Source organism: Ovis aries, chromosome 1, assembly GCF_016772045.2.
Source record: "Ovis aries strain OAR_USU_Benz2616 breed Rambouillet chromosome 1, ARS-UI_Ramb_v3.0, whole genome shotgun sequence".
Lineage (NCBI taxonomy): Eukaryota > Metazoa > Chordata > Mammalia > Artiodactyla > Bovidae > Ovis > Ovis aries.
In genome coordinates, this window is record NC_056054.1 from 204,134,777 (window position 1) to 204,162,238 (window position 27,462).

General features: G+C 38.2%; 1 protein-coding gene and 1 pseudogene across 19 annotated transcripts in view; both read right to left on the reverse strand.

Moving 5' to 3' along the window:
* YEATS2 (YEATS domain containing 2) overlaps positions 1 to 27,462 on the reverse strand; it is a 115,644-nt gene that overhangs the window by 35,152 nt on the left and 53,030 nt on the right. For 3 of the 19 annotated variants that reach the window (XM_027957826.3, XM_042233809.2, XM_060419914.1), the window contains exons 8-16: positions 21,083 to 21,194; positions 17,356 to 17,400; positions 14,729 to 14,909; positions 13,538 to 13,780; positions 11,744 to 11,902; positions 10,223 to 10,326; positions 8,765 to 8,872; positions 7,850 to 8,032; positions 2,479 to 2,737 (exon numbers count right to left, since the gene is read on the reverse strand). In XM_027957826.3, coding sequence (XP_027813627.1) covers positions 2,479 to 2,737; positions 7,850 to 8,032; positions 8,765 to 8,872; positions 10,223 to 10,326; positions 11,744 to 11,902; positions 13,538 to 13,780; positions 14,729 to 14,909; positions 17,356 to 17,400; positions 21,083 to 21,194 — 1,394 coding nt within the window. Of the gene's footprint in view, positions 1 to 2,478; positions 2,738 to 7,849; positions 8,033 to 8,764; positions 8,873 to 10,222; positions 10,327 to 11,743; positions 11,903 to 13,537; positions 13,781 to 14,728; positions 14,910 to 17,351; positions 17,401 to 21,082; positions 21,195 to 27,462 lie in introns of all 19 variants that reach the window. The other 16 variants (XM_060419882.1, XM_060419903.1, XM_060419909.1 and 13 more) reach the window with 9 other exon arrangements.
* LOC105602967 (large ribosomal subunit protein eL30-like) lies at positions 24,244 to 25,618 on the reverse strand (annotated as a pseudogene).

A 27,462-nucleotide genomic window follows, 5' to 3' on the forward strand; every position in this document is an offset into this window, starting at 1 on the left:
CATATATCCTGGTTTGCCCAAAGCAGTTACAATTTATACCCATGTCCCAACTATAATTTGGGATTCCAAGGTGGCGCTAGTGGTAAAGAACCCATCTGACAATGCAGGAGATATAAGAGATTTGGGTTCAATCCCTGGGTCAGAAGATCCCCTGAAGGAAGGCCTGGCAACCAACTCCAGTATTCTTGCCTGGAGAATCCCATGGACAAAGGAGCCTGGCAGGCTATGGTCCATAGGGTCACAAAGAGTTGGACACAACTCAAGCAACTTAGCACACAGCACCCACTATAAATATTAATAGTGACTCAACTCTCAAAAGCACTATGGTTTAGACAATTAATGAAATAATCACATTTCAAATGTGAAATAACATTTCCTTCGCATTTGTTTAAAGCCCCTTTATGGTCAATTTCTAGTAACGATGAATTTACTGATTTGAAACAAGACTTCTAGTCTCCCTCACTTCCTAAGAACTAATAAAAAACGCTATAGTCAACTACTGACACATATACTATGAAATTATAATTCATCTTTTAAAAGTCTCACCTATGTCAAATAGCTTTCACTTACCACTTAGAATTTCCTTCTCAGTGCACATGGCTGTAAAACCTCTGAACATGAAAACTTTCTGCAGTTACTTTGCATTAGAATCTCCACCAAACAAACCCGACAGAACCACCTGAGCAGCCTCAGGGCAAGGACGCTCACTCCTCCTCCTGCCTTCGAGAGTATTCTCATTACCACTTCACTGTGCAAAGCTTTGGGAGGCAGAACCCTGGAAGCTGCCCCAAATAACCAGAAACTGATACTGAACTGAGGGCCATCTCTCTCCGTTATGACCAGAACTAATCTCATCTTAAATCACTGTGCATAGCAACAGTGGCTTTTAAACCAAATCTTAGCAACATCAGAACCGCAAACCTCTCTACCACGCACACCCAGAGCCTGTCCCCACGGGGCTCAAGGTCCCTGATCTGAACTCATCCCCTCATCCTTCCTTCACTTTCTTACTATGCCCCCAACCCCAGGAATTCATGCTATGATCCTTACACCTTCTAGAACCTTAGTCTCCTTGAACATTATTCTTTTTGTGGTAATTAAAACTGTCAGTCCTCTGAAGATAAGACATCCACAGGAATCCCCTAGCTATTTTCTGTTTTACCTCAATATCCAAGGTGTAGGGCCAGGAGGGAGAAGGCAATGGCACCCCACTCCAGTACTCTTGCCTGGAAAATCCCATGGATGGAGGACCCTGGTAGGCTGTAGTCCATGGGGTCGCTAAGAGTCAGGCACGACTGAGCGACTTCACTTTCACTTTTCACTTTCATGCACTGGAGAAGGAAATGGCAACCCACTCCAGTGTTCTTGCCTGGAGAATCCCAGGGACGGGGGAGCCTGGTGGGCTGCCGTTTATGGGGTCGCACAGAGTCGGACACGACTGAAGTGACTTAGCAGCAGGAGAGGAACATTTCTGCTCTGCAGTATGGCTTTTAAACCATTATCACCGCTCACTCCAGGGGAGGAAAAAGAGCCCTGCCTCCTTTGAGGCTCCTACTGAGCTATATCTCCTTCTCTTTTCTGCTCTCATTTCCTGAACTCTCAAGTTACTTCCCCTCATTTGCTGAAGGCAGACTCCTGACTCAAAACTACTGTGCTCTATGCTAAAGATAATCATTCTCAGTGACAGCACTGTAGAAGACTTATTTAATTCTCTGCCTTCTCGCGCGCTATATCTTCCAAAGATCACTTCTCTGGTCCATCTTGAACATTCATTTTTCTTTTTAAATTTATTTATTTTTAATTGAAGGATAACTGCTTCATAGTATTGTGCTGGCTTCTACCAAACATCAACATGAATCAGCCATAGGTCAAACACTAATTTTTAATGCCACAAATGAACTCTGTCATCAGCAACAATCCGTCACCTCTGAAATCTTCATTTTGGACATTCACTACCCTTCTATCCTCCCAACTCACAGCAACAACTCTTTAGCCTCATCAAAAATTAGTACATATCAAATGCCTTAAGTATATTTCTTCCTGCCCTCACAGAAATAACACATCAAGGACTAAAACATTCAGAGTGTTTCAACTTTTATTTAGTAGAGAATGCCTTAGTCAAGTATCGCCAAATGCTGCTGGTAAATGAACATACCAAGATTTTCTATCTGAAATAGAACCCAAAGCAGAAATGAGGACAAATGAATATTCTTCTTCAGACTTGAAAGCAGTATCAAGAAATATACTCTATTTCAACTGCTCTTTATCTCCCTCTCACACACACATACCTTAAAGCAGAAGCATTATAGATCTCTATGTAAAATGTTACATGAAAAAGGTTAACATGTCTTTATAAAACTCCTTACAACTTCAACCTACTAAGTTATCCTAAAGAGAACCAAATAGCAAATAAAATCACTAGCACAAAGGATTTTGGAAGGGGCTGTTGCAGAAAGGGACCTCAATTAGTATCAGTACCTGAACCCTGGGATCCACTCTTCTGCGGGCCAGCAGCAGTGACCTGAGCCTTGGTTAAGGTCTGCACCGGCTGAGCGACAATGGTTCCTCCACCTCCACTCACAATTGCCTTGGCAACTCCTTGGGTCACAACTTGCTTTGGACCAACTGCTTTGGCGACAGATGAGCTAGCCTTGGCTACAAGGATCTGACCACCACTGATTGCCACCGCCTGCTTCACTGTTGAAGGCAGAGTAGACCCAACTGGCACCCCAACAACCTGTTCAAAACAGAGAAAAATCCAGCAGTGCTTCTTCTCATAGTCCTTCAAGGTTTTAAAACAGTACAGTCACTGTTTCAGCAAAGAACAAAGGAAACTCCTAGACACAACACATATACTGTCTAATTCAGTTGTCTAGGAATGGTATCTATGATGTGAACAGTAGTATTTCTCACAATCTGGATGTTATTATAATAAAGTGTTACAGCTTTTGTCCTAACCCCAGCTACTATCTATAACTTACTTTAATTATAAAAAGTAGTATATGTTAAAAAAAATACTTAGGACAAACAGGAATGAAAAAATAAAACTCTACTCACCTTGAAATAATCTCCTAATTATTTACTTCTGATTCTTTTTAATGTACATTTTGAAAACAAAGATTAGGATATATATAGTTTTATAATTTTTAAATTTAACATAATGTTACAGGGATTTCTAATGCTATTGTTTTTCAAAAACATTTTTAGGTGACAAAAAAATAATGTATTAGAATAGATATATCATCATCTAAGTAAATGTTTCACTGCTGTGTCACTATTTAGGTAACTTAACATTATGAAAACGGCAATAAACATTCTCATATATAAACTATAAATTCCACTATATACTTTTAAATATCACCTCTTCATTAATTCCTTCTGTGCTTTCTCTGTCTGAAGCAATTATTTCTTCATCATTAGAACATCTAGCAATTAGTGTCATTCATTATATGGTATAACATGTGACACCTCTTCCAACTGATTTTTAAGAAAAGTTATCTTTTTCTATACCCTCTAATCTTTTCTTTCCTTAAAGGTAGACATTCAGTTAAAAAAGAAAAAATGTAAGCTAGAAAAACATTTAATTCAATTTTTTAAAAAAAGGTTCCAGCACCAAACAATGAAAATTAGAAATACATTGTCCTGAAAAGACTATAAACTCTTTCAAGTAAGAAAATACTTTGGAGCTCTTTTAAAGCAAGGTCAATAGTAGGATTTTCAATTAGAAGGAACAACTTAATTAATGGAAAACTGGGGCAGTGTTTCCCACTCCCCAATTATTTATTTTATAAAGAACTCACCAGAAACTAGATAAAAAGACTTCTATAAGGTTATAAGAATAGCAAAAGATCTAACTTCTAAAAACAAAAAAGATAAAGAAGAAAGTACTTTTCAACCATCAGACTGGAGGGGAAAGTTTTAAAGCCTGATGATACCAAGAACTAGCTAGAGGATATGGGGAGACAGGAACTTTTGTTCACTGCTGGTAGAAAGATAAATTTGTCCAGCCACTCCAGAGGGTACTGGGATAGCTACTAAAACTGAAAATTCACCCTATTAAAGCAGTTCTCCTTTTAGGAATATATCCCAGCTGAACCCCAATATCTATTCTCTGCTTCTCTCTCACAGTAGTACAACCTCCGATTTCCAGGCACGGTCATGACCACACAGAATGCTATTTTCCAGCTCCTTCACACACAGGTGTGACATCTCCTTTCTGGCTAAAGGGATAGGAACAGAAGTGGTGTGTGCAACTCTTCAGTTCTGCTCTCCCTAAAACCCCTTCCCCTTCCCTCTTCCTGCTGACCAGAAACGTGACTTGGTGGCATGAGGTGAAGGGGCCACAGGACGAAAACCAAATGCTGAAAATGACAGAGAGACATGATGGAGTCTACATTCTTAAGGACTGTGGGACCAGCACACCAGAACTGCCTACTGGTCTCTTATGTATGAGAGAAATAAGCTTATTTAAGCTTCTGGTTTGGGAATTTCTGTTCTAGTAGTTGAATTTTTTTCCTAAGACGTCTGTCTTTACATTTCCAAAATATATCACACTTAATAACCCATTGACTAAGCTAAATTACATATATTTCATGTTCCTAAATTAACAAAGAAAACAAAGATCTAGAAGGAAAATAATATATGCAAATGATATCACTTACATGTGGAATATAAAAAATACAACTAGTGAATATAACAAAAAAGAAGTAGACTCAAAAAAGAAGTAGAATGAACTAGCAGTTACCAGTGGGGAAATGGAAGGAAGGAAGGCCAGTACAGGGATAGAGGATTAAGACGTACAAACTATTAGGTATAAAATAAGCTACAAGGGTATACTGTACAACACAGGGAATACAGTCAATATTTTATAAGTATAAATAGAGTATAACATTTAAAAATTGTTAATCACTACACTGTACACAGGTAACATGAGTATTGTACACAAACTATATTTCAATGTAAAAAAAAGGAAAATAATACATACATGCACTTATTTTTTCTCCCCAATCCCATGCATCTGGCTTGCTTTTCTCTCCTTGTGCCAACCTCTATCCTCACACTCAACTGCTTCAAAATGTCCAGAATATGATGTACCTAATCTCTCCAAAAGCCAAATAAAACATCACCATGTTGGCCACAGGAGGACAGTTGTTATTAGCAGAGCCTGTACATTAAGAACAAACCACTCACAAGATGAACTTCCCTTTCTTTATTCTCATACACTGAGAATGAGGAAGCCTGGCATTCTACTGGGGAAAGCCCTAGGCAGGGTTTATGTCTATGACACCACAGCTAAGTCTCTTACGTAGGACACTGTAATCCCAAACTAGCTTAAAAAAAGAAAAACAACAACCACCACCACAACATTTGGGCCTAGGGCCTGAAATCACTTACCAAATGTTCTCTTCTTCCCCTCCCACAACACTGGTCTCTGCTTTCCATGTTTCCTTCTATCAACAGTTTCACAAAGCAGTTTCACTTTTGTTCTGTACTGTTATAAACACTTAACTCTGATTCATGCTTTGATTCGGTGTTTTTATTCCTGCCCTCCCTGTGCACTGTATAGACCTCTGCAAGTCAGAAACTAGCAACCTGAAGCTGAGGATTCATATATGTGACCTTCCCTTCAGACACTGAAAAATATAGCCACTTACGATTCGGTGCTCAATGATAGCAACTATTCCATGGTACTCACACACTGATATCTCACATAACATTATATGCCATCACTGATTTAGCACCTGCTCTGTGTTAGGTACTCGATATACAATGATCTCTAATTCTCCTACAGCACTGAAAGGCAAAGAAAGGGCAATGTTCCCTTTTATTAGATGAAAAAACAAGGTTCAGAGAGATGAATCTGCCCAGTTCACACAGGTAATAAGTGGCTGAGATCTAAGTGTGTAACAATCTCTAATTACAAAGCTCATGCTGTTTTAACTAACCCACACTGCTCCCTTCTCATGTGAACCACCAATTCCTTAGCTGTCTCTTTCATGTGAAAAGCAGCACCTCCATCCCTATGAAAAAACTAAGCTGTTGCCAAAGCTGTGTGGAAGTTAAGAGTACCATTCTGTTCACCCTTCTGTTTTCTGGCTTGCTTTCTCTCACTGCACCTCAGCAATAAGAGGGACAGCCTGTATGTGCACACAGCTCCTTATCTTGAGTCTAAAGCAGGTACTAAATTTCTGGAATAGATGTCTTTTCTCATGTTCTGCTTCTCTGCAATTTTTTTCACACTTCCGTGGCTTTTCTTATCAGGTGCCTTTACATTTTATTCAAGGCATGGTTTTATTCTAGCACAAACCCATCATCCACTTTCTCTTGGTCCTACCTTGCCATTAGGTAGGTGGGAATGTGACAAGAAAGCCAGTATTACTGGGTGAACAGATTTGCAAAATGCAAAAGTAACAAAAAGTGGAAACTTCTCAGAGTTTCTGAGGACGAAGTGCAATGTTATAATGATTCAAAACCCAAATCAGAAATACCATGTATTTCTAGGTGAACCAAAATAGATTTTAAACAACATATAGGACATGTCTACATGTCTGAGTACGAAGACCAGATGACAGTAACTGATTCACAAAAGGAATCTGGACAAAATGCTTATCCCTGAGGCCAAAACAACGGAAGAAGCATCAGGAAGTAGCTGGGGGTTGCCTGTTTTAATGATTCTGCCTATGGAAACCCCCAAATCAGATTTGATGCTGTAGCTCTACGGTTCCTAAATTTGCCTGATCATATGAGTCAACAGGAGAGCTTGTTAAAAATCCAAATTCCCAGGGCCCCAGAGAAGTTCTGATCAGTAAGTCTGAGATGGGGGCCTCAGTATCTATACATTCTTAATCATCAGTTGAGTCTTATAAGCAGGTAAGTCTGGCAAAGTAGTTAATGAACTCTTACAGATTTTAGAACCAACTATAACACTATGAATTTTTAACTCAATCTACATGCAGCTATCTAGACTAACCAAAATATCTAAAACCTTTCTCTATTTAAAAGTTGAAAAGCAAGCACTTCACATAATACTTGTAACAGCTTTAGGATATATCTGCCCTAAATTAAGTGAAATAATTTTAACTCTGGATGTTCTAAAAGCATGCTGAATGGCTCCAAATTTTAACAGGTCCAGAATGGGGAGTTTTGGAGTCACTAGACCTGGGTTCTAATTCTCTGTCACTTATTATAATAGCTGTATGCTCTTAAGGGAGTTGCTTAACCTCTCAGAGCCACAACTTCCTCATTTGTAGAACAGTGGTCAAAATAACCACCTTGCAAGGTTGTCTGAGGATTAAGACAATACATGAATAACAGCAGGATAAACTCTGACAGTCCTAAGCACCACGGATACAGGGAAACATGTATCTCTGCTTTACAATTCTCCCAATATGTAAATTCCCCAAACCTCCAGATAACAAAGAAAATAAACTCTCTAAGGAGCCAGGAATCACTCAACATATCACACAGCCAGGACATCAGAGGTACAAACTATAGCACTCTTCTATCAGAAATAAACAAGTAAACAGTAAACCTCGATCCTTTCCGTTACCCACTTTAGACCTGAATTAAGTAGACAGTTGTGTCCAAGACGTCAAGTGCCTTTACTGCCAGAGAAATAACACAGTGTCCCTTCACCTCTTGGACTGTCCCTGGCCCCTCTACAAAATATGTTCCTGCTCTTGTCAACGACTATGGCAAGAACAGGTAGATTTAACATAGACTGTAGTCCATAAGCTTTCCCAGGATCATCAATGATGCTCTCACCCTGAATCCTTGCACCACTTGGCCATGACTCAGGCAAACAACGTTCACTGACAGGTTGACTTCTCCACCCTTACCCAACACAAACCTTGGAGGGCTGAATCTTTGGTGACTGGGCCGTCCCTTCTCCAGTAGTTAGAACCTGTTTTTGAGGGGACACAGCTATCATGTGACCCCCTTTCACAGTCACATACTGAGGGAGTGGTGACTGGCTGGCAGCTCCTGTTGTGGGTACATGAGAGGCTTCACCAGGTTCTTGTTTGATGATTACCTTGCAACAAACATGATAATGATACTGAATAAACAGTCCATGAACAATGCTACTAATATTTGAATTTATTCTGTCTGCAGGAGTTAAGCCTGGTCTGTAAAAAATGACTCCGCTAGATGGGTAAAAATACTGCTTAAATATAGCCTTAAATCAGCATGCATGCATGCTTAGTAGTATCCAACTCTTTGCAACCCCAAGGATGGTAGCCCACCAGGCTTCCCACCAGGCTTCTCTGTCCATGGGATTTCTCAGGCAAGGATACTGGAGTGGGTTGTCATTTCCTTCTCCAGAGGATCTCCCTGACTCAGAGACTGAAGCCACATCTCTTGTGGCTCCTGCACTGGCAGGTATTCTTTTACCACTGAGCCACCTGGGAAGCCTAATACACCCCATAATAGCTATTAAAGGGACCAAAAGTAGGGTGTGGACTTGATCCAGTGTATCTGCAAACCATCTGGTCATTTGTTTTAGGCACTGGTGGCAAAATGGCACTAGGGAGAAATGTACTGTTGATGCTCGCTGAAGTTCCCATCTTTCTGAACTCCAGGGGAAGCCCTGTCAACAACACTAAACAAATGGAAGCACGTCTAGGATCCAGTCTTACAGATGAAACACACTAAAAAAAGTTTTATGTTGTGGGGTGGTAGCATCAATCAACTCCAACGTGCCACAAAAAAGATTCTATAACAAGAACTTAGCAATCTGTGGGATAATCCCCTCAGCAATACTTACTTTTGTGAAAGCTCCAAGTCCTCCAGTTATAGGTTTGGGGCTTTGAACTTTAGGGTGACTCCCAATTGGGCAAAGAGGTGGCATTGATGCAAACAAAGAATCCTCCTGCTGTGTTTGTAAAAATACGTATTGTACAATTAGGATAAAGTCAGTGATTTCAGACACTCTAGTCACTTACATTTAATACAAGCCTATGACATTCTCCAGCAACATACACCAAAAAGCAAAACAAAAACCCGAAACTCTTTAGGGTCTTCCAAGTCCACCTGCATTTTAATTATTGCTTTTGAGGCTAATTCAAAGTAAGGCTATAACTTGGCAAGAACCCACTCATATGTGCCCACTATAAGCTGCAAAGACTCCTATCATACAATCTCTAATGTCTGGTTGACTCACTGGTTTCATGTCCAGTCCCCTGCCAGATGCTACTGAAGGACAGGTACTATATTCTATTTCCTTTTCTATCCTTAGAGTCTAGGCACTGAATAAAAAATGAATGTAACAGGTAGTTACAGTGTTTCAGTACACACACCCTTTCAACACTGCTTGTAACTTGGTCTGTTACCCTTACTCTGGAATAAATACTCAGGATGCAGAGGGCTATTTTTTCACTAAGAATTTTAAAGACAATACAGCAAAAAGGACAATTAACAAGACAACAAGGGGCAAAATTCAAAATTACTGTCATTTGTCTCTAGTTCTCAAATGTAAAAGCCAACTCTCAGAGGCAATTTTCCAAAATGTTGGGGGCAAGCAACAAAGTTAAAGGCACTGCTTAACTGTAATGAAATACCAGCAACAAATATGAAAAAAATACACTGGTCGAGAATTAAAGCCATTAAGGGAGTTTTTATAATTCAGGCATTCTTATAATACAGTGATCACAGACTACACTGAATTTAGAGAAAAACCTTGCCTTGGATCAGAAAACTATTCAGTATCATCACCATTAAGTGCCTAAACAAAGAAATGCTATGTTAACACTAGTCATGTAAGAGATGATCTTTGAATTTTCAGGAATTCTCAAACAGGAGTTTTTACCTCAGAGGTTCTAGCCATAAGGCAGCCAAGACAATGACAGGCTGAATCACTAATCCAACAGTGCTGATTGTCTCTGCCAAATAGTGAGCAGATAACTAGTGCTATGATCTGAACAAATCAGATCTTGTTTGGGGTTCTAAATTTCAAAAGACTTCTTACCCTGAAGAAGGTGGGGGAGGGGGGAAATAGACTGCAGAAAGAGAAGAATTATTACTCTATTTAAAAAAAAGTGTAACAAAGCTGTCCAAACAACAAAAAAAATCATAGGTAAGGGAGGGGAGTTTGGAGTACTTGATCTTTATGACACTTTTTAGCTTGAAGATTCTACTTTATGAAATCTGCCATATCACCTGACAAATTCTGGCTCAACCTGAATGTACCATTTTAGAAACTAGCAAAGTGCAATAAGAGTGTTACCTTGACAGCAGATGTTACAAAACTACTTCCATGAATTTTAGGAACTGGGGAACCTGTTCCTTGGGAGGCCTGAGAGGCAGTAGAGAGCTTGCTGGTAGGACTTCCTGACAAGAAAAGTCGATTTAAAAACAAAGTATGAACAAAGTAAAATTTACAAAATGGAATTCTGAAGCCATTTACCACCACCCTGCTCTTCTCCCCACTATTTACTGTTCATTTTGAAGGGTTGAAAACTTACAACCAGGAGATTATTATAGAAAAAACACTTAAGGATTCATCCCATTAAGTTGACCACTTCATCCTAAAAAGGGACAAGAAGCTAATAAGGAAGTATAGTAGAATAAGTAAACTAAGTAGACATTATGTATCTGTACTTTTATAGAAAGAGATACTGTAACATAATGGTGGTGGTTATTTCACAATGTGCCAAAATGTATGCATTCAACTGAATGTGAGCTCCTTCAAAGTAGTTTCGCTAGATAGGTTACCTATCGCAAAATACTGACAACATTAAACAGTCTGTACTCTCTAAGTACAACTGTCTTCAGGGTCTGATCAAAGTAAGTCACATTATCAACAGTCAACAGGAGTCAAGACTAAAAATGGACTAATTTGGTTACCTCCTCCATTTACCAAACTTGCCTGCAGAGATTGGCTTATTCCCAAAACTAAAAATCCTCAAAGGACACCTTCTTAGCATCCCTAAGTGTATTCAAAAGGGAATCTCTGAAAGTTGAATTTTCTTAAAGGAGTTCTATAATTATAATCACTGTTAAAGAACATAACTTTTCCAAATACTTGCAAAGGCCAAATACATTAATCTGTGTTAAAAATCAATTAACACTGATTAAAAAAAAATCAGTCTCATTATACTCATTCCTCTTATTTCATTTCTTTTAATTAGAAGTGAAGGCTACAGGAATGTTTACACAGAGGAATGTGTGTTTAAACAGTTGATTGAAGAAAATGAGTAAAATGTTTTTAAGTACCTCAAAGAAATCTAAAAAGCACTCTATTTATTTGAGGTTACAATGATAAACACAGTGAATCCAAAGACTTCTTATTCTTCCCATTACAGTTAAAAAAAAAACCAAAACAAAAAACTAGAGTTCAGTTTCCCTCCCACATGCAAGTTTTATCTAATTTGCGGAAAAGTAAAGATTACCTTTATCACTGAGGAAAAACATATATGGCTCGGAAAGCTATTCCTGTTCTAAAGCTTAATTTAGAAAATTTAATAACCACGTTGTCAAAAAAAAATACATTCTAAATGAGAATATAATCTACATTTTTCTCTTTTTAGAAAATTAATTATGACTCAGTTTGAGTCTTTAGAAAAAAAAACTTAATTTCTACAAATATAACTTTAACAAAAAGTAAATCGTCTCTCGGAGAAAGAGCACTGGGGTTACTCTGATGTATTCCCTCCTCCTGTTCAAAGTTGAAGATTTCATTCTCCCATTATCTGGCTACTAAGTCACCTTGGGGATTGCATGAATATTGTTCAGTTCAAACACACACCTGCAGTAGGAGTGGAGGCTCCAATAACCTGCCCTGGCTTGTCCACGATAACATAAGGATTATTAATAACAGAACTGGTAGTGCCTTGCTTCACATGGACTGGAGTGGAAGTTGGGGTTCGAGGCAATGGCGAAGGACTTGGGGTTGATATGGGGGAACCTTTATTAATGAAAAAGAAAAACAAAATAAACTAAACAAAAGAGATATATTCAGTCTGTCTAAGAGGATGCTAAAGAAAATGGAAGAGGGGCAGAGCCACCAGGACCAAGGTGACAAACTGGGAGAAGAGAATGAAATTTTCAGTTTCAGGTACTGAGAGCAGTAGCAGCAGCTGAGGCCAGGGACTAGAGTATTTCACCCTCTACATCCTTATCCATGGACAGCAGTAGCAGCAGCAGCAGCAGTAATAACAGCAAGGAGCCTGTTAGAAAGAGCCTAAGGTCCTACCCTAGATCTACTGAATATAAATCAGTATTTTAATAAGACCCCCCAGTAGCATATTGAAGTTGAAAACCGAGTGCTTTAGATAAGTGTGGAATTGCTGAATCCCTAGGTAACAACAACTTGGGCAGGTTGTTATAATACTGGTTACACTTGAAGACACTAAAGTGAGGGAAGAAATTACTAAGTGAACATCTCGACTTAGGAACCAAATCTTGATTTGCAATGAATTTCTGATAGGAAAATACGAAACTCACCCACCCAAAAGTATCTCTCAATACCATGTCACAGACACAATCCAGAGATCCATGTTTCCATAGAACACTCTCAAAGGTTACCGACCAATACACCATTAAACACCCTCAACTGGCAGTGATCACATCGGTCATCCATGAGTTTCTCTAAACTTCAAAACAATTTACATGTTCAGCCAACTCCACCTCTGAAGCAGCAAGTTCCAAAATGCTTCTAACTGGGGGTGGTGTGGGGTGTAAAATGATACATTCTTTACCTATCATCAGTTTCAAGGACTTGGATCATATTTCTGCTTAGCTATTTTTAGCACTGAAGATCCCCCCCCCATTTAAATATTATATAGAGTCCTCCCTCTGCCTAGGTATTTCTATTGACTTTCATGTCTTCTCTAAGGGGGCACAGCCAAAACTATAAAGCATATTTCTACTAGAAGTTTACCTAACATAAATGTAAAACTTGTGACAAAGTGGACAATTCAACCTCAGTGAAAATGAAGCCTCAGAACTACCTACTGATCGTAGGAATGAGTAAATTTCTAGCGTGGCTGGTGAGTGTAAAAGATATCTCAACTTCAAATCAATCCCTGAAGCTCAACTACAAACCAAAGGCCACCAAGTTTTCTCTGTTATTAGTCACTCTGGTTTCCAAATATAATCCTTGTCCTACCTTAGCTTTCCATCAGACATCCTAGCAAACAATTTATCTGTGCTGATTCTAGATGAAAATTTGACTGCTTTGAATTTTCTTTCTTTCCTCATTCAATTGTTTCTGTATGGATGACTCTTGTTTCTATTTTGTGACACTTCGGCTTTGCAAATCAATAGTGATTAACCTTCTGGGTTTTCTGTTGTTGTCTGGCTGGTTGTTTTGCCTACACGGCATGCAGGATCTTAGTTCTCTACCAGGGATCAAACCTGTGTCTCCTGCAGTGAAGTGCAGCTTTAACCACTGGACTGCCAGGGAAGTTCCTAGCTTGCTTGCTAACTAAACAAAAACCCTACTTAGAAGAAGTGAAAAAAAACCCAACAACTAAAACCACTTTGCTTTGTCATTCTAACAGTTTTTACACACACCCAACTTCACATACACCATGTATACCTGAGACAATCTTGCAGCTCATGGTGATAGGCTGGAAGGATTTTCCAGGTGACTCAGGGTTAGGAATCTGACCTTGTGGCACAATTTTGCAGCTTGATGCTATTGGCTGAAAAGCTGAATTGCCATGAGAACAAAACGTAACCTTCTGGGATGTTGTCATTTTGGTGGGTGTTCGTTCCAATGAAGATGGCAAAGAATAAAATGTAGTGTGTCTCTCAGCTTCAGTGTTGGCTGGGAATCCTTCTTGAAATGAAAGAGGCAAATAAGTCATCAATCACTTTGAAATTTCTTATCATTTCAACAACTATTTAAGCCAGTTACCAGTAGTAAAATAAACAGAATAGACAGGTATTTAACACCGCTTTATATATTTTGGGGTGAAATGTAAATATCACACCTACAATCATATTTCATTAAAATGCTTGTTTCAAAAAATCAGAAAACATTAACTAACAATATATAATAAAATTTACACAAGCTCATTATGTTCTCCCACTTTTTATATATGAATTGAAAAACTGTTCAGAGGAAAAACTCAAAAGATAGCACGTTTAATCTAATGATATCCTATTTTATTAAATGCCCATAAAACAATGCAACTAAAATTTAAGAGGAATAAAGTTGAGATTTTTATAAAAGAACTAAAATATTAACACACATTAAAATGTAGGCTTACCAATTAAATCAATATGATTCAGAATCAATTTTATATTGTATCTGTATATGTTACATAAGTAAACCCCTAAATACTTCATTATATGCTTATATGCCTATTAAGTGAAATGATGCCATGGTCAAAATGCATGATAACAAATCTTATATTGTATTTTAAGTAAGATTAGATACTTAATATTCAAGCTTCTTGTTCACACAATCAGAGTCCAAATAAGAAATTCTTCCTGTATCTATCAGAGGAAACCATTCTATTCAAAGAATAAATATGTTTTTCTCAGTGAGTTCTAGGTTTTATGAAATGTTGACAAAACTTTATGAAAAAAAATTTCTGAGAAGAGTAAGGACTTGGCTATTTTCATACTACCTCTCTGTAGGAGAGCAGCATGCCGACTTACGGAAAATTTCTTTTCCATATACTCTTAACTCACTGAAGACAGCAGTTCACTATCAAGTGAGGGAAAGGAACGCTCCATACAAGGTAAAATGCATTTCCATACATGGAAAAATATATATTACCTTTCTCCACAGAGGTATCAGGTACTGGCTCATGTGACTGCTTTATCGGTGAGGACGCTTTCATGGGGGCTGGAATGGTCAAAGGCAAGGATGGTGGGGCATCTGAGATGTCTGACTCAGAGGACTGAGGATAAACGGAGTCTTCTCCCAGAGAATGTCGATGGAGCTCAACATCCACTACCTACATAACCGTGCAACAACTGGGCTCATGAATCCATCGTCAATGTCACAGAAAGCCCCAAACCCATCTCAGAACATGGTGCTCTAAGAAATGTGGCAAATGATTCCTAGTTATAATTCAATCTCAGTAACTAAAGGATTTACCCCAGGATATAATCTAATCTAGCTTAATAAATAACTCAATGAAACCAATCATAAAATTGGGGACTTTCCAGTTAGTGTTTCTGTACCTTAGAACACTCTCCCCTCCAATCTTCATATGACTGCCTCTTTCTCACCAGTAGGTCTCAATCAAAAGTCACCTTCTCAGAGGGGCCTTTCCTAACTAATCTAGCAAAAGCAATTCCCTTGTCTCCCAGCTATTCTCTTCTTTATAGCACTCATTTGTAAGTGAAATTATCTTATCTGCATTTATGTTTACTAAATACTTTCTCCCCACTTTCAACACAACCAAGAATAAAACCCCTTGAAAATTGCAGCTGCTCAATTTGTTGATTTTTGTGTCCTCAGTACTTGAACCAGTGCCTAGCACATGGTACATGATCAATAAATATGTTCTGACCTAACGCAGCACATTTCCATAAAGAGAATAAGGTTTAACTTAGCTATTTCTCATCATAACGGCTACTGCTGATATATCATGAACACTAAAAAGTGGGGGGTAGGGGGCAGGGGGTGGAGATGGGGTAAGAAAACAAAATTGAAGGTCTCATACCTCCTGATTTCAAAAGATATTATTACAAAATCATAGTAATTAAAAGAGTGTGGTACTGGCATAAAGACAGGCACATAGATCATTAGGCTAGAATATACTCTCACACACTAAAAAGAATCTCTCTCACATATATGGCTGAATTATTTTGTGAAGGGTGTCAAGACCACTGAGTGGGAAGAGGATAGTCTTTTCAACAAACAGTGCTGAGAAAACTGGAGATCCACATGCATTAGAATGAAGATAGATGCTTACTTTATACTATATGGAAAAATTAACTCGAAGTAGATCAAAGACCTAAACATAACACTTAAAACAATAAAACTCACAGAAGAAAATAAAGAGGCAAAGTATTGTAACACTGAATTGGGCAATGATTTCTTGGGTATGATACAAAGTGTACAGTTATAAAAAACAAATAGGCTACATCAAAATTTTAAACTTTTGCACATCAAAGGAACACAATGAAGAGTGAAAAGGAAAGTCACAGAATGGGAAAAAATATCTGCTGAGAGATTAATATTGAGAATATGGAGACCTCCTAAAAATCAGCTATACGAAACCAAACATCCAATTAAAAAATGGACAGAGGATCTGAATTAACGTTTCTCTAAAGAAGATATATGAATGACCAAAAAACCACTGAGTGACGCTCAACATAAATAATCATTATAGAAATGTATACCCAAACCACAATGAAATACCACCTCACATCTACTGGATAATACAAAAAAAAGAAAACAATGAGTGCAGACAAAGATGTGGAGAAACTGAAATGCTTATGCACTGCTGGTGGGAAGGTAAAATGGTGCTGCTGCTATGATAAACAGTGTGGCAGTTTTTCAAAAAATCAGAAACAGAATTACTGTGTGATCCAGCAATTCCACCTCTGGTTATACACCCAAAAGTACTAAACACAGGGACTCAGACAGATCCACATTCTCAGCAGCATTATTTACAATAGCCAAAATGGAAGCTACTCAAGTGCTTTCATTGGTAGATAAATGGATGAACAAAATGTGACATATACCGACAACAGAATGTTACTCAGCCTTAAAAAAACGGATTCCCTGGTGGCTCAGACGATAGAGTCTGCCTGCAATGAGGGAGACCTGAGTTCTATCCCTGGGTCAAGAAGATCTCCTGGAGAAGAAAATGGCAACCCACTCCAGTATTCTTGCCTAGAAAATCCCATGGACAGAAAAGGCTGGCAGGCTACAGTCCACGGGGTCACAAAGAGTTGGACATGACTGAGAGACTGCAGCCTTAAAAACAAGGAAATTCTGACGTGCTACAATATGTATGAGCCTTGAGAACATTGTGCTAAGTGAAATATGGCAGTCACACACACACAAAAGAACACTGTATGATTCTACTTATATGGTAGAGCAGTCAAATTCATAGACAGAGAAAGTAGAAGAGTGGTTGCCAGGGGTTGTGGGCAGAGGATGAGTTATTATCAATCAGTAGTTTCCGTTTTCCAAGATGAAGAGTTCTCTGGAGATGGGTGGTAGTGAAAGCTGCATGAAATGTAAATATATTTAATACCACTTAACACTTAAAAATGATTAAGTTGGTAAATTTTATGTGTAAATTTACCACAATTTAAAAAAAATAAATAAAAATGGGGGGAGAAACTTTTTTTACATTTAGCATTCATGTTTTTCCTAATTAAAAATGAAGATCAATTTTCATTCTACTTGTTCCCAAATAATACTGCAGGAAAATAACCTACCGTCTCTGCTCCAAGAGTCTGCAAGCCAGTGTAAGTTCTGTCCAGCTATTGAAAGAAGAGTATTAAGTTTTACTATGCTTACTTATAAACCTTAGGATACAATCTTATCTAAAACACTTTCACGGCAAGTCTTCCTTTCATAATATCTACTTTTTCATAATGTAAATTATTGATTTATCACATCAATAAAAGCCCTCAATTTTCTAAGAGAAAAATTGAATAAAATAAATAAAACAACCTCAGACATACAAGCAGTTGTTATAAAGATAGGCTATAAAAATATACATGCAGTATGATGGCACAATTAAATACTCATGTATTTACTAAGCACTTCTGGAAAAAATGAAGGAAAATTTAGGCAATACTAATAACTACTAGTATATTTGCATCATGGATGATTTATTTCAGAGGAGAGAAAGAAGTATACATTGAGGGAATGTTAATTATATAAACAAAAAAGTTACAATTACATACAAAGATATGTTCATATTCTTGCATTTTATATTTTAAATTAAATTAAAAGTTAAAAAAGGATTTGTGGCAGCTTGCCAATATAAATCGTACACAGTAAGATCGATAGGTAAAAATGATGAAGTGAGGAGGGGAGGGGAGAGGAGAAGAGGGGAAGGGGAGGAAAGGGGAAAAATACGAAGCCAGGGATAGGTTAGTAAATGTAAAATTTTAAAAGTTTGCAAGAACGTCCCTGACGGCTCAATGGTAAAGAATCTGCCTGCCAATGCAGGAAACTTGAGTTTGTTCCCTGGGTCAGGAAGATTCCTTGGAGAAGGAAATGGCAACCAACTCCAGTATTCTTGCCTGGGATACACCATGGAAACAGAAGCCTGGAGGGCTACAGTCCATGGGGTCACAAAAGAGTTGACACGATTTAGCGACTAAACAACAACAAAGGCTTGCAAGAGGTAGATTTCAAGTTTGGCTGAGCTCCTAAACAGTCAACACAGAGACGACAACTCAGTCATGAGATCTAGTATTCATAATTTAAAAGGCAATACAGGGTGGATTTATAGTAGCCCCACGGAAGAGATCTGGAGTTTTAATGCTTAAACCTTCACCAATAGGGTGACTGTATTAAAGATACGGGCAATTTTAAGGCTATATCCATTTTCATGTTCTCCAGAGCACAGAAATAACAGTCTCTCTGTAAACTGCACTGGCCTATATTTTATTTGTGGGACCTTGTTTTGCAAGAGACATTGACAAAACAGAACTATTATCAAAATGGCAAGAGAACTGGAAAGCATAGCATATAAGCAATGTTACAAGAACAGGTTTAGGCTGGAGAAGGAATGATTTAAGGAGATATGAAAGTTATCAATAAACATTTTTAGAATTCTTAATAAACAAAACAAAATCCTGTTCTGTTCTACTCCAGAAATCAAACAATGATAAATGAGATCAAGGTTAGAAGAGGGGGGCAGGGGTCACACAGTTTTAAGTAAATTTAGGAAAGAAGCTTCCAAAAGTTTATTTACTAAACAGATAAACAGAATGTCTGGGGAATTACTGTGCTCCGTGGTGATGACTAGGAGAGGTTCAGATGACTATTCAAGGATGCAGGATATGTGAATTCATCCTGGAAACTTTAAATGCTACAGAACTCTTAACAGAGTCTTTAGTATGCAATATAATTATTACAGTATCAAATATAGATTGTTATATACTACAGAATCTCAGAATACAGATCACTGTGGACTTTAATAACCAAGAAAAGCTACACAGGAACTTAAAGAATGGAAAGAATCCACACCGGCATACGAGAAGGGAAGAGGATAAAAGACAACATCAAAAAAGGCCCCCAGTATCTCTGGGACATGAATAGAGACTGACCTGACTGGAGCAGGACGTTCACACAGATTAGTGTGACATAATTTAGGGGAAGTATGTCAAGTCAAAATGTGAAGAGTCTCCAATCCCAGGCAGGGGAATCTAAACTTGAATAACAGATATTCAATCAAAGCTTCTCAGAGAGGAATAACATAACGGTTCTCGTGTTTGAAGAAGAATAATCTGACAGTGGTGTACAGAATGGACTGAGGGAAACGGAGATAGACTGGAATTAAAAAGGCTAATCAGGAGACAGAATAGACTAATGGCCAAGAAGAGTGGGAAGGGTGAAGGATAGTCTATAAGAAAGATTATGAAGAAAGAGTCATGGTCGGCAAGTGAATAAATATTTAGAACACAGAGGGATAAATCAAAGATGGTTCTGAGAGTTAACAAAGAAACAGCAGGAAATATGATACTCTAGTATAAATAAAGATCAATGGTCACAACAGAGGTGCTTAAGTTCTCAAGGCCAATCAATAAATGATAAATAGTAAATCTGAGAAAAATCTGGTAACATTTTAAATACTGCTGTTTTAAAACTGTCTCATTCACCAGAAACTCTAAGTGATAAGGACAATAAGGACAATACAATATGTATAAAAACTATGCAAACAATTCCCTTTATTTTAGGGATCAGGGCTGAGCCCAGTGCAATATAAGATGGCATGTGCAGTGCTTAAAATAAGTTAAGGGGAAAGCAAGACTATTTTAGACCTTCCTCTAAGTGGGAACATATCCTGCCCTACTGAACAAAGTGGCTAAATATTCTTTATTTGGTTTCAGTTCTTCACTGAGGTTTTAAGAAAATCTTGTTTTACAGTAATCTCTAGAAAATAACTTAAACATGAAGTTTAGCAGTGCTGTTTACCAACAATGGAGGACAAATTTCAGGTGGTTTTAAGGTTCAAAAGGGTACATTTGTAGAACAAAGGGAACAAAGAGGGAATTTTGAAAATGTACTCAGATTCATCTGGAAGCAATTAATGGGAATAATGTGGTAAACCGCAAAGTAAGGGTACTTTGGAAGGAGTTCAACATTAGGATTATATCTAACAGACAGAAAATGTACATGAGACTACTACAGAGAGGGGCATAAGGGTAATTTACAAAAATGCTCTATCTTCCAACTATGAACGCTAAATGCTTATTATATAAATTGGAAAAGAAACATACATACACAGAAAAAAGGGGCAGGAGAAATTGTCCACAATGTCATTACTTCAATTACTCCAACTTTTTAGTTTATTTGTGTTTTTCTCCATCTATTTAAAATCTTGGTTGACCTCATATTATATATAGTTTTATATTTATGCTTTTCACTTACTATAATGGTAGTTTCCCCATGTACAGAAAACACTTTGTAAAATAAATTTATAATGGTTACATAATAAACCATGTGGATATATCAGTTAAGGATTCCAAAAGTAGTACAACCCTGCACAGGACTTTGTATTTTCTAAAATATGTTCACTTCTATCTTTATTCTTAGGAGATAAATAGACAAGGATTATTATTTGTGCCTCTTTCTACAGAAAATTAAGATGTAAAAAAGTAAAATATAGATTAAAAAGGAAAAGATTTCATTTACCTATTAGCCCCAGGTAACACAGTAATGGTGAGCTCTGATCAGAGATCAAGTCTTCTGATTATTCAACCAGCTCATCTTTTTAAAGAACAGAGTCTGTTGCAAAGTGACCCTTTCCTCAACATTTAGAGGACAAATGCTGCAGCAGTAAGCAGAACACACTCAAACAGATGTATCATCCTTCCACTATCTGAAGTGGTTAACTTCTCTCAGAAGGTCTAACCTACCACTTCAGGTGAAGGTGAAAAGAGACACTTCATTTCAGGGGAGCAATGCTTTGTTTTGTTACAATACCTTCAGATTATGTATGATATCTATCCGCTTGTTCTGGCTGTCCTTAAAGTGAACTTGCACTCTGACAGGAAACTCACCCCAGCCTCTTCTGGTCAAGTGAAAAGGAGGCTCTCTAGGGAAAAGCAGATATTAAATTTATTAGTCCATTTTCACTCTCTCATTCTAGAAAAGGAAATTTTCCCATAATGGGTAAGTTAGAACTTCACATGTTTCTGACAATTATTTATATTTCCTTACTTGATGCTAAATCAATATGCTGAATTTTGCTAAACTGCTAAACTACAGAAGAAAAAAATTCAACTCAAATCTACATTAAACTTTCAACCACTGAATACTTAGAGCTAGGACACTTACACCATATAATCCAGTGTCATTATTTTCATAGACAGGGAATTAAGGTGATTTGACAGTATTAAAGCCAGAACCCTGGACTGCTACCTGACAGAGGCTGTGAGGGACATTCCTCACCCCAAACACTCACTTATTCCTCTACTCTGGCAAGAACAAAATAAACCATATTCAATCCAAAGGTGACAAATTTATTTAAGCTATCTACTAAGAAGACTTAAAAAAAACTATCTGACTTTACAAAATTTTAGTGAATAGAGAGGAATGTGTGATTGCTAATGAGAATTTTCAGTCAAAATTTAATTTGTGAAGGAAATAAAAAGGAAGAGTGATGAGAAAAAGACTGGTTTGCTGTTGATAACTGGTGTTGGGTACATGAGGATTCAATATACTCTACTTTGTCTATGTCTGGAATTTTCCATAATAAAAAGTTTAAAAATGTAATTGAGGCCCCATTGAAACCATGGGGGTCAATTGAAACCATGTACTTAAGAATAACATGGTTTAAGTTAATGGAGGAAAGAGAGAATGCTTTAAAGTGAAAATGTTCATTATGAATCACTGGTCTGGAATTACTATAATGAGAGAGGATACCAAGACTGCAGGGAGAAAGGACTTTCAGTGGGATTTGCTTTTGGAAAACTAAGGAGAGATGTGAATTCAGTAAGGTAGAGGGAGTCCAAGAACACACCCTGGAGAGGAGTCCAAGAACAGATACGAATCATCAGGCATAAGGCCAGAGGCTACCAGGAGAACCTAAGGCAGGAAAAACCCTGAGTATGACAGCAGCCTGGAAGGCAGAGAAAGCAGCAGCTGTATTATAAACTAGGGAAAAAAGAAAGCAAAGGAACAAGAGTGCTTTGGGAGAAACCAGCTGAGATGGCAAGAGAAGTAGCCATGATGTCAGCATAAATTCAGACAAATAAGAGACGTGGGATCAAATGAGAAGGTTGACTTGAGGCAGCAGTCTGAAAAGGAATCCAAAGTCAGAGATACAGTGGGGCCTAGAAGCATAGTGGACTTAAGACTAATTAAAGAAAATTCTATAGATGACAGATTTAGTCACTTAAATTCCAGTAAAGCTAAGTGAATGGCCTAAATTCATCTTGTAATATTCGTCCATCATACTGTTTGTATGCTGAACTTCTCTTACAAAGGACAGAGTAAATCAGTTGTGCTCCATCATTTATAGTCTAAACTTTAGTGAATGGATAGGAAGGACTGCAGGAAGACAGAAGACAGACAAACCAGGAAAAAGGAACAAGGATTTTAACAGGAAATTCCTCCTTAACCATATTTTTGGAAGGAAAAAAGGAATCTAAGACCTACCAACAGATGAGACATCACCTACCGAATATTCTACCTCAAAAGATATTATGTGTTTCACACAAAAAAGGACTGCTCCCCTTGAAGATAATTCTGTATTTCTAGACTCCTCAAGGGCTTTCCTGGTAGCTCAGCTGGTAAAGAATTTGCCTGCAATGCAGACCTCAGTTCAATTCCTGGGTCAGGAAAATCCCCTGGAGAAGGGACAGGTTACCCTCCAGTATTCTTGGACTTCCCTGGTAGCTCAAACAATAAAGAATCCGCCCGCAATGTGGGAGACCTGGGTTGGGAAGATCCCCTGGAGGGGGGCATGGCAACCCACTCCAGTATTCTGGCCTGGAGAACCCCCATGGACAGAGGAGTGTGGTGGGTCACAATCCACGGGGTCACAGAGTCAGACACGACTGAGCAACAAAGCACAGCACAGATTCCTCATAGAGGGTGAAATGTATCAATAACCAACAAGAAAAACTTACAGAGTACTGGACTTTAAAAATGGCTTTCTTAAAAATATAGAATGAAGCATAACTCCTTGTCCAACTAATTAATTCAAATGGCCAACCAGTCTTTTAAGATCACTTCTAGTGACCCCAAATCCACTATCTAATGAAACTTCCTATTACATTTCTTTTTTTAATTTAAATAAGCTCTGGCCAGTTTTTTTTTAAATTATTTTAATTGGAGACTAGTTATTTTACAATACTGTACATGTGTCCCCCACTTCTTATCCATTCGTCTGCCGATGGACATCTAGATTGCTTCCATGTCCTAGCTATTGTAAACAGTACTGCGATGAACACTGAGGTCCATGTGTCTCTTTCAATTCTGGTTTCCTCAGTGTGTATGCCCAGCAGTGGGATTGCTGGGTCATATGGCAGTTCTATTTCCCATTTTTTTAAGGAATCTCCACACTGTTCTCCATAGTGGCTATACTAGTTTGCATTCCCACCAACAATGTAAGAGGGTTCCCTTTTCTCTGCACCCTCTCCAGCATTTATTGTTTGTAGACTTTTTGATAGCAGCCATTCTGACTGGCATGAGATGGTACCTCACTGTGGTTTTGATTTGCATTTCTCTGATAATGAGTGATGTTGAACATCCTTTCATGTGTTTGTCAGCCATCTGTAGGTCTTCTTTGGAGAAATGTCTGTTTAGTTCTTTGGCCCATTTTTTGATTAGATCGTTTATTTTTCTGGTACTGAGCTGCTTGTATATTTTTGAGATTATTTGTCAGTTGCTTCGTTTGCTATTATTTTCTTCCATTCTGAAGGTTATTTTTTTTACCTTGCTTATAGTTTCCTTTGTTGTGCAAAAGCTTTTAAGTTTAATTAGGTCCAATTTGTTTATTTTTGTTTTTATTTCCATTACTCTGGGAGGTGGGTCATAGAGGATCCTGCTGTGACTTATGTCAGAGTGTTCTGCCTATGTTTTCCTCTAGGAGTTTTATAGTTTCTGGTCTTACTTTTAGATTTGTAGTCCATTTTGAGTTTATTTTTGTGCATGTGTTAGTGTTCTGCTGCTGCTGCTAAGTCGCTTCAGTCGTGTCCAACTCTGTGCGACCCCACTGACGGCAGCCCACCAGGCTCCCCCATCCCTGGGATTCTCCAGGCAAGAACACTGGAGTGGGCTGCCATTTCCTTCTTCAATGCATGAAAGTGAAAAGTGAAAGTGAAGTCGCTCAGTCGTGTCTGACCCTCAGCAACCCCATGGACTGCAGCCTACCAGGCTCTTCTGTCCATGGGATTTTCCAGGCAAGAGTACTGGAGTGGGCTGCCATTGCCTTCTCCAGAAAGTGTTCTAGTTTCTTTCTTTTACAAGTGGTTGACCAGTTTTCCCAGCACCACTTGTTAAAGAGATCATCTTTTCTCCGTTGTATATTCCTGCCTCCTTTGTCAAAGATAAAGTGTCCATAGGTGTGTGGATTTATCTCTGGGCTTTCTATTTTGTTCCACTGGTCTATATTTCTGTCTTTGTGCCTGGCCAGTTTTATTAAAGAAAATTTGTACACAATTTACTTTTCACCAGTCTGTGCTGGCATGCTTCTGATGATATCAGAATCACCTGGATCAATGATAGCCAGTGTGCATACCCTGCAGTATTTTCCACATGCTGTGCCCAATTCAGTATTATTGCCACTGTAGTGACGGACACCAGTTTTGGCCAATCAGCATAATACTCTATTTCAGATTTCCTCAGGGCTGGGCAATTGCTGGTGAAGATGACCAGTTTTGCTTTGCCTTGTCTGATCATTTTCAGAGTCTGCTTATAGCCTAGCACATACTTTCCACTTTTCTTAACCAGCTGAAGCCCAGAGCTGATTGACTCCAGTGATTCTGTTATTTTCTTTGCGGCCACCATCTTCTGGTCTTAGGTACAGGATGTCCCCAACCAAGAGCATCTGCCAAGATGGCCAGGGAGCAAGAAAGGGCTTACATTTCTGAAGAGCTCTGTTATAAAAAAGATTTCATTTTCTTCCTGCAAGTCGTATGCTTTCTGCAATCACAAATAAATTCTTCCTCCATAGGACCTTCAAAAAATCTAAAACATTCCACTAAGCTGTCCACCCTGAAGGGTAAACACATTCTGTTCCTTGTAACAGCAGCAGAAGCAAATACTTATATTGTTTAGCATAATCCTACTACTCTTCTAAGCCCTTTATATCTATTAACTAATCTAATCTTTATAACCACAATATGAAACATCCTGAGACACAGTGAGGCTAAGTAACTAGCCGAAGGTCACATAGCAATTAAGTAGTGAATCTGAGATGTGCCCAGAGTGCCCGCCCCCATCCCCCACCCCCGTGATCCTTTTTTTTTTTTTAATGATACAATTTGAAGAGGCTCACTAGGACAGTCCTTTGGGGGCCTAGTCCATTGTAGTCTCTCACATACAAAGGCCAGGAATATTTTAACACCGGAACCATGTGTTCTTCATGTTTGGAATCCCTGTATCAGGTCCTAAGCCTAGCAAACATGTAGTGACTATCTTGTGCCTAAAATCAAAGTTTACAGTCACAGCTTTTAGAAAGTTGGCTAAGGATGGCCATAGCAACTGAACTTAATGGAAAACAGATGGTTTGTTGGAGCAGAATCTACCCATGCTCTTCATCAGGTAATGTGCTCTGACAAGGAGATTCACAGTGCATGGGAAACACACATGCACTTTGGTTCAGAGAGATTATCCTTAAATTTCAAGTCAGCTAAAAAGATCTCACCTACTCATCACATTACTCTAGATACTTTGACACAAGAAATATCTTAAAAGTCTCGTAAAGAACATAGAGTTAAATTAAATCAAGAACACAGGTTAATGTTCTGTCATACCTGAAGTTTAAAGTTCAGTTCTAAGGAGAATATTTTAAGAATACAGATAAACTGGAATGTGCCAGAGAATATAACCTGGAGGGCAGAGGAACACAAAGTCACATAAACAACTGAAACAAATGTGGATGTCTGGCTTGGAGGAAAACAGCAGAGACCTAACAGTGCTCTCAAAATATTTGAACAACAGCTATATGGAAAAGAGTTTATAATGATTCTGTGTGGTATCACAAAATATATGGAAGTGTACTGGTTAGAAGTTAAAGGAAGTTAGGACTCTCCTCAATATAATTCAGTTCAGTCGCTCAGTTGTGTCCAACTCTTTGAGACCCCATGGACTGCAGCATGCCAGGCTTCCCTGTCCATCACCAATTCCTGGAGCTTGCTCAAACTCATGTCTATCAAGTCCGTGATGCCATCCAACCATCTCATCCTCTGTCATCCCCTTCTCATCCCACCTTCAATCCTTCCCAGCATCAGGGTCTTTTCCAATGAGTCAGTTCTTTACATCAGATGGCCAAAGTATTAGAGCTTCAGCATCAGTCTTTCCAATGAATATTCAGGACTGATTTCCTTTAGGATAGACTGGTTGGATCTCCTTGCAGTCCAAGGGACTCTCAAGAGTCTTCTCCAACACCACAGTTAGAAAGCATCAATTCTTAGGTGCTCAACTTTCTTTATAGTCCTCAATATAATTAAAAACTTCCAAACAAACATAGCCACTTACAAATAGAAAGGCCCACATCACGAATTCATCATTCACTCAACATGAAATGAGCATTTACTATACGCTAGGCACGATTCTAGATAAAGACAATTAAGAAAAATTCCCAAACATCCAGAAGTCCTGAATCTAGTAAGGGAGACATACATGTAAATTAGTAAGTGTAATAACAAATTTATATACATTACTTGCTATGAAAACAGAGGTATGGTTGATCATTAACAAACTGTTTCTCTAGAAACACACACAAGCAAGGTTCTCTTTTAAAATACTATTTAAAAATCATAGTATTGTACTTAATAAAACATACAGTAAAGTATGCTCTTGGGAAAGGTATGTGGTACTAGTTTAATTTACAACCTGTGAAAAACTTAACTGGTCAGACATAGCACCACAGCTAATTATGGAATACTGTCAAAGTGGCATGAGTCAAACAGAAAATGTGAAACCTCATTAATTGCACAAAACAAAGTTCATTTACAATTAACAGAAGATACTCTAGATGTAAAAGACAAGAGAGAAATTTGACAAGGAGCTATGGCATGATCTCTCCCCTAGATTTCCTCAGACTTAAAATATAATCTGATAAACGTGACCTTTACCTACAGATTGGATTTCTTAGTAAATATAATTTCATATATTATTGCATGATACTTTTC